This window comes from Chelonoidis abingdonii, chromosome 8 (genome assembly GCF_003597395.2).
Source record: "Chelonoidis abingdonii isolate Lonesome George chromosome 8, CheloAbing_2.0, whole genome shotgun sequence".
Classification (NCBI taxonomy): Eukaryota; Metazoa; Chordata; order Testudines; family Testudinidae; genus Chelonoidis; species Chelonoidis abingdonii.
The window spans coordinates 44,494,649-44,500,648 of NC_133776.1; the positions used below are offsets into that span (position 1 = coordinate 44,494,649).

Sequence of the window (6,000 nt, forward strand, 5' to 3'; positions counted from 1 at the left end):
CACACCTTGGGTGTAGGGGGAGACTACAACAATAGGAAATATTCCTTGTATGCAGTGACGCAATTGAGAGTTTTTCAGTGCAGGTAAGAGTAATTTAATATTTCAGAACTCGCCATCTCTAGTTTATAGGGAGCAGACCTTAGAGCACTATTAGTAGAGATTGCTTTAAAAACTACAGAGAAGGCCAGCATTGGGAATTGATCTCTGTAATGCAGCACAAAACCATTTTGATAAAAAATGGCTCTTTTGACCAACTGAAAATTCTCCAACAAAATTTTCCTGTTGGTTGAAACTGACTTTAAAAAATCCCATTCAAATGATCATTTCTCAACAATCTGGTGATATTTTTTGAGTAATCGTTTGTTTAATTAATAGGTACTAATGGCCTTAACTCTCATTTCATAGACAAATTCTAATCTCCAATGCACTCCATTTTTGGCTGAACAACACAAAAAAATAAAAAAATCCCACACCACTGCATAACAGATGCTTGCCTCACAAAAAGTCTGTCTGGAAGGCTTAGCTCCAGTAAGCTACCTAATTTTCTTTTTATTCCCCCAATAAGATTCAATTAGGCAGACAACTTTGCTCTGATGTTCAGTTAATTGAAGCTCCACCATATTTTCAATAAACCAGCCACAGGCTAGTACAATTGATTTGCTGGTATCATTAGCAGGTTCTGGCAGCCTTTTAGATCATGGTTGAATTAATGTATTTTGCCTATGATTACATAGTCATTATAATAAAGCCTACTAAGCTATTAGCCATGAGTTCTCCCACGTGAAGAATACAGCTCTTTAGTCAGAAGTGGATGAAATGAATTCCTATATGCCTTTAGGTTATTACACTACACGAGCCTACTGGAGTTAACTATCTCACTCAACATGATCAGGCTTCCTCAGACTTGTAATTAAATAGATGGTGAATGTTTCTGGAAAAAAAATGAAGGCTTTTACAGCTAACAAAATCTTAATGAGACAATAGGACATTGTAATTTAAAGGTCTTTGTGAGGTAAAACAATGGAATATTCTGTATAGTCAGCATAGTACTGAGTTGTAGTAATCTTCGGTACTTCAACCCCTCAACTTCAGCAACTCCAGCCTTGACACCCCTTTCCACATACTCCCTGCAACTTTTCCCATCCATGTGTGTGAAGCATGTATGACATGATGACCTGTTGAGGTATCTTTCAGCCTTCATTTCTATGATTCTATGCTGGCCAAGCCACTTGCCTCTCCTTATTTAAACTCCTCCTTGTAAATCACTTCTGCTGTTTGTCAACAAGAAAATAGTGAACTATGCAAAATATCAGTTATATTTAATAGAAACCCATTGTGTGCAAACTCCGTATCAAAATCATGGCATGATCTTGGTCTTACCTTTGTTCTTCCTTTGCCTCCTACCATGTTTCTCACCCTTTTGTTATATTACTTTTGAAACTAAATTGGAAACTGTTTGAGTAGGGACTCTTTCTACAGAGAACTAAGAGCCTAGAACACTACAGAGCTCTGGAAGAGAAGATATTCTGAACAATCTAGCTGTGCACATAGATGGCCTATGTTATGTTCTTTACTTGCTTCTTTTATCCATCCTCTTCTAATCCTTCGTATTGCTTGTTATACTCACTACTGCATCATGGTTTAGTTGATCTAACAACATCTTGCACACAACCAATGGTTCACTTGTGCAGAACCCATGATGTCTGCGGGTTCTTTCTGGGCACAGCAATCCACTTACATGCTGGGATTGGTGCCCTAGCATGTAAACTGTTCAAGGCAATAAATGGTTTTATACAATCCCCAGCATAATAGAGTCCTGATCTCAGCTGAGGCCTCTGATGGCTACTGTAAAAAAAAACAAGTTGAATCGCAACATAATACAATTAACCACCCATGGTGTTTTGCATTATTGTTCTAGGAAATTAAATGCTGTACCCAAAGGAGGACCTGGGAGTACCATTGGGTGAAATGTTTCACACAGAATAGGATGGTGTGAGTAAATAATATTCTCACTCATTGTTTATGTTTTGTATCTTAGTTTTACAGGTGCTTTTGTGCACTTCTGAAATGTGATAAAACATCTGCTATCACCAGCAACAAGTTTTCTTCAAAGACCACCCGAGTGTGCCGCACTACACCAAGGGTACAGGACAACAACTTCACCTTTGTTCCTGCATCTGCAGGACTGCCATCCTTGGAACGGCAGGAGGCCACTGTTAGCTTGCAGAATCCAGAGCCAACCATAGACAATGGCCGAGGGGCAAAACGAGAAGTGCTGCTTGTAGCTCACTATAGCGCTTAATCAATGCAAACACTGACTTATACTATGTGATTTGGGGGTGTTGGTGGACAGGAGAAACACCTGTCAACTGGTTTTGTGAGTTTGCCTGCCACTTAAAGTGATGTATGTTCAATCCACCAACAAGCTGTTGCCATTCACCAGGATCTTCAGGAATGACAGCATTTCAGAACCTTTGGGGTTTTTTTTATTAATTGAAACAAGGGTCTCCTCTTAAAAAGTGTGTGTGTAGAGGAGGAGGTGGGTAAGTTAAAAAACCCACAACACAAACACATTCTAAAGATTTTCCTTATGCTATAAAGACATCTGATGCCCTTATTATACCCACTGCAAGTGTCAGGTGTTCCATCCTGGAATTTGTCAGGATATTTCATCACTGAGGCCACGTCTACACTATGGGATAATATCAAATTAGCTAAAATCGGTTTCTTAAAACTGATATTATAAAGTCGAGTGTGCGCGTCCACACTAGGCACGTTAATTCGACGGTGTGCGTCCATGGTCCAAGGCTAGCGTCGATTTCTGGAGCGGTGCACTGTTGGTAGCCATTCCGTAGCTATCCCATAGTTCCCTCAGTCTCCCCTGCCCCTTGGAATTCTGGGTTGAGAGCCCAGTGCCTGATGGGGCAGAAATCATTGTCGCGGGTGGTTCTGGGTACAGCCTCACCCCTCCCTTTGTGAAAGCAGCAGACAACCATTTCGGGCTTACAGAGTGCCGCTGCAGCCCATGTTCAACCCACCCTCAAAGCTCCCCCGTTCCATATCTCCTCACCAGACGTGTAGAACGCGGGGAAGCCTTTCTGCACCCGCCCACTCCACTCCCCTGGACAGTCCAAGCAAAAAGGCTGTCATTACGTTGAATGAGCTTAATGGCCTTTCCTTCCCTCCTATCCCTCTCCAAAGCACAGCAGGCAGGGATACCTTGATAATTCTCTGCCTCTTTTAGAATTACTTTTTATAAATATTTATAAATAATAAAGATACATCCAAGGGGAGGGTGGGTTGCTTACAGGGAATGACTTTTTAAGAAAAATACATGATTTTAAACAATACTTAATGACTTTTAATAGAATACATGATTTTTAAACGATACTGACTTTATTTTCCTTCAGCAAGCTGTAAGTAAAGGGGAGGGTGGTGCTTACAGGGAAATGAGTCAATCAAGGGGGAGGGTTCATCAAGGGGAACAAACACAGCAGTCACACCATACCCTGGCCTGTGCTGAAACTCGTTTTCAAGGCTTCTCTGATGTGCACCGCCTTCCTGGTGTGCTCTTCCAATCGCCCTGGTCTCTGGCTGCTCGTACTCAGCGGCCAGGTGATTGCTCACGCCTCCACCCCACCATAAATGTCTCCCCCTTAACTCTCACAGGAATTGTGGAGCACACACGCAAGCAGCAATAACAAACAGGACATTGGTTTGGCTGAGGTCTGAGCGAGTAAGTAATGTTCGCCAGTGCCCTTTTAAACGGCCAATGCACATTCTACCACCATCCTGCACTTGCTCAGCCTGTAGTTGAACATCTCCGACCCACTGTCCAGGCTGCCTATGTATGGCTTCATGAGCCATGGCATCAAGGAAGGCTGGGTCACCAGGGATAACGACAGGCATTCAACATCCCAATGGTTTTTTCTGGTTGGGAATAATTCCCTTGCTGCACCATTTAAACAGAGTAGTGCATTCTGAAGACGTGAGCGTCATGACCTTCCTGGCCATCCCACGTGGATGTTGGTGAAACATCCCTTGTGATCCACCAGTGCTTGCAGCACCATGAAAGTACCCTTGCAGTTTACGTACTGGGTGCCTGTGCTCTGGGGCAAGATAGGGATATGGGTTCCATCTATGGCCCCCCACAGTTAGGGAATCCCATTGCAGCAAAGCCATCCACATATCACTGCATGTTTCCAAGAGTCACAACCTTTTGTAGCAACAGCTTAACGATTGCTTTGGCTACTTGCATCACAGCAGCCCCCACAGTAGATTTTCCCACTCCAAATTGATTCCGACTGACCGGTAGCTGTCTGGCATTGCAAGCTTCCAGAGGGCTATTGCCACTCGCTCTCCACTGTGAGGGCTGCTCTCATCTTAGTATATGGCGTTTCAGGGCAGGGAAAGCATGTCACAAAGTTCAAAGAAAGTTCTCTTACGCATGCGAAAGTTTTGTAGCCACTGCGAATCGTCCTACACCTGACAAAACTATGCGGTCCCACCAGTCTGTGCTTGTTTCCCGCGCCCAAAATCGGCATTCAATGTAGAACCTGCCCCATTACCAGCAGTAAGCTCCAAAACGCAGGGCCCGCGGTTAGGAGATTCAGTGTCCATGTCCTCATCGCTCTCGTCGCGCGCTGCCGTAGCTGCCTCCTCCTCTCCTCCTGCCTTTGCAGGTCATGTTCAGCATAGACAGCACGAGATGGCCGAGGTGTTTGACAACGTTCACAATAGCGTTACTGATCTCAGCAGGGCCATGCTTGCTGTGCTATTGCGTTTGCTCAGTTCACCAGAAAAAAGGCGCCGCGAAATGGTGTCTCCTGCTCTTCACAAAGGGAGGGGTGAGGGTGTACCCAGAACCACCCGCGACAATGATTTCTGCCCATCAGGCACTGGGCTCTTCAACCCAGAATTCCAAGGGCAGGGGAGACTGAGGGAACTATGGGATAGCTACGGAATGGCTACCAACAGTGCACCGCTCCAGAAATCGACGCTAGCCTTGGACCATGGACGCACACCGTCGAATTAACGTGCCTAGTGTGGACGCGCACAACTCGACTTATAAATATCAGTTTTAGAAACCGATTTTAGCTAATTTGATATTATCCATAAGTGTAGACGTGCCTCAGTGATGAAATATCCTGACAAGTTCCAGGATGGAACACCTGACACTTGCAGTGGGTATAATAAGGGCATCAGATGTCTTTATAGCATAAGGAAAATCTTTAGAATGGTGTTTGTGTGGTTTTTAACTACCCACCTCCCTCCTCTAACACACACATTTTAAGAGGAGACCCTGTTTCAATTAATAAAAAAAAAACCAAAAGGTTCTGAAATGCCTGTCATTCCTGAAGATCCTGGGGAATGGCAACAGCTTGTTGGGATTGAACATACATCACTTTAAGTGGCAGGCAAACTCACAAAACCAGTTGACAGGTGTTTTCTCCTGTCCACCAACACCCCCAAATCACATAGTATAAGTCAGTGTTTGCATTGATAAGCCGCTAATAGTGAGCTACAAGCAGCACTTCTCGTTTTGCCCCTCGGCCATTGTCTATGGTTGGCTCTGGATCTGCAAGCTAACAGTGGCCTCTTGCGTTCCAAGGATGGCAAGTCCTGCAGATGCAGGAACAAAGGTGAAGTTGTTGTCCTGTACCCTTGGTGGTAGTGCGGCACTCGGGTGGTCTTTGAAGAAAACTTGTTGCTGGTGATAGCAGATGTTTTATCACATTTTCAGAAGTGCACAAAAGCCCTGTAAACTAAGATACAAAACATAAACAATGAGTGAGAAAATTATTTACTCACACCATCCTATTCTGTGGAAACATTTCACCCAATGGTACTCCCAGGTCCTCCTTTTGGGTACAGCATTAATTTCCTAGAACAATAAGCAAAACCATGGGTGATTAATTGTATTACTGTTGCGATTCAACTTGTTTTTTTTTACAGTAGCCATCAGAGGCCTCAGCTGAGATCAGGATCTATTATGCTGGG

The 6,000-nt window shown here is 44.0% G+C and overlaps 1 protein-coding gene across 1 annotated transcript in view; it reads left to right on the plus strand.

The window, feature by feature from the left end:
• LOC116835533 (vertebrate ancient opsin-like) overlaps positions 1–2,302 on the plus strand; it is a 143,931-nt gene extending 141,629 nt beyond the window's left edge. The window contains exon 4 of the mRNA XM_032798425.1: positions 2,039–2,302. Coding sequence (XP_032654316.1) covers positions 2,039–2,302 — 264 coding nt within the window. The remainder of the gene's footprint in view (positions 1–2,038) is intronic.
• Positions 2,303–6,000: the final 3,698 nt, after the last annotated feature.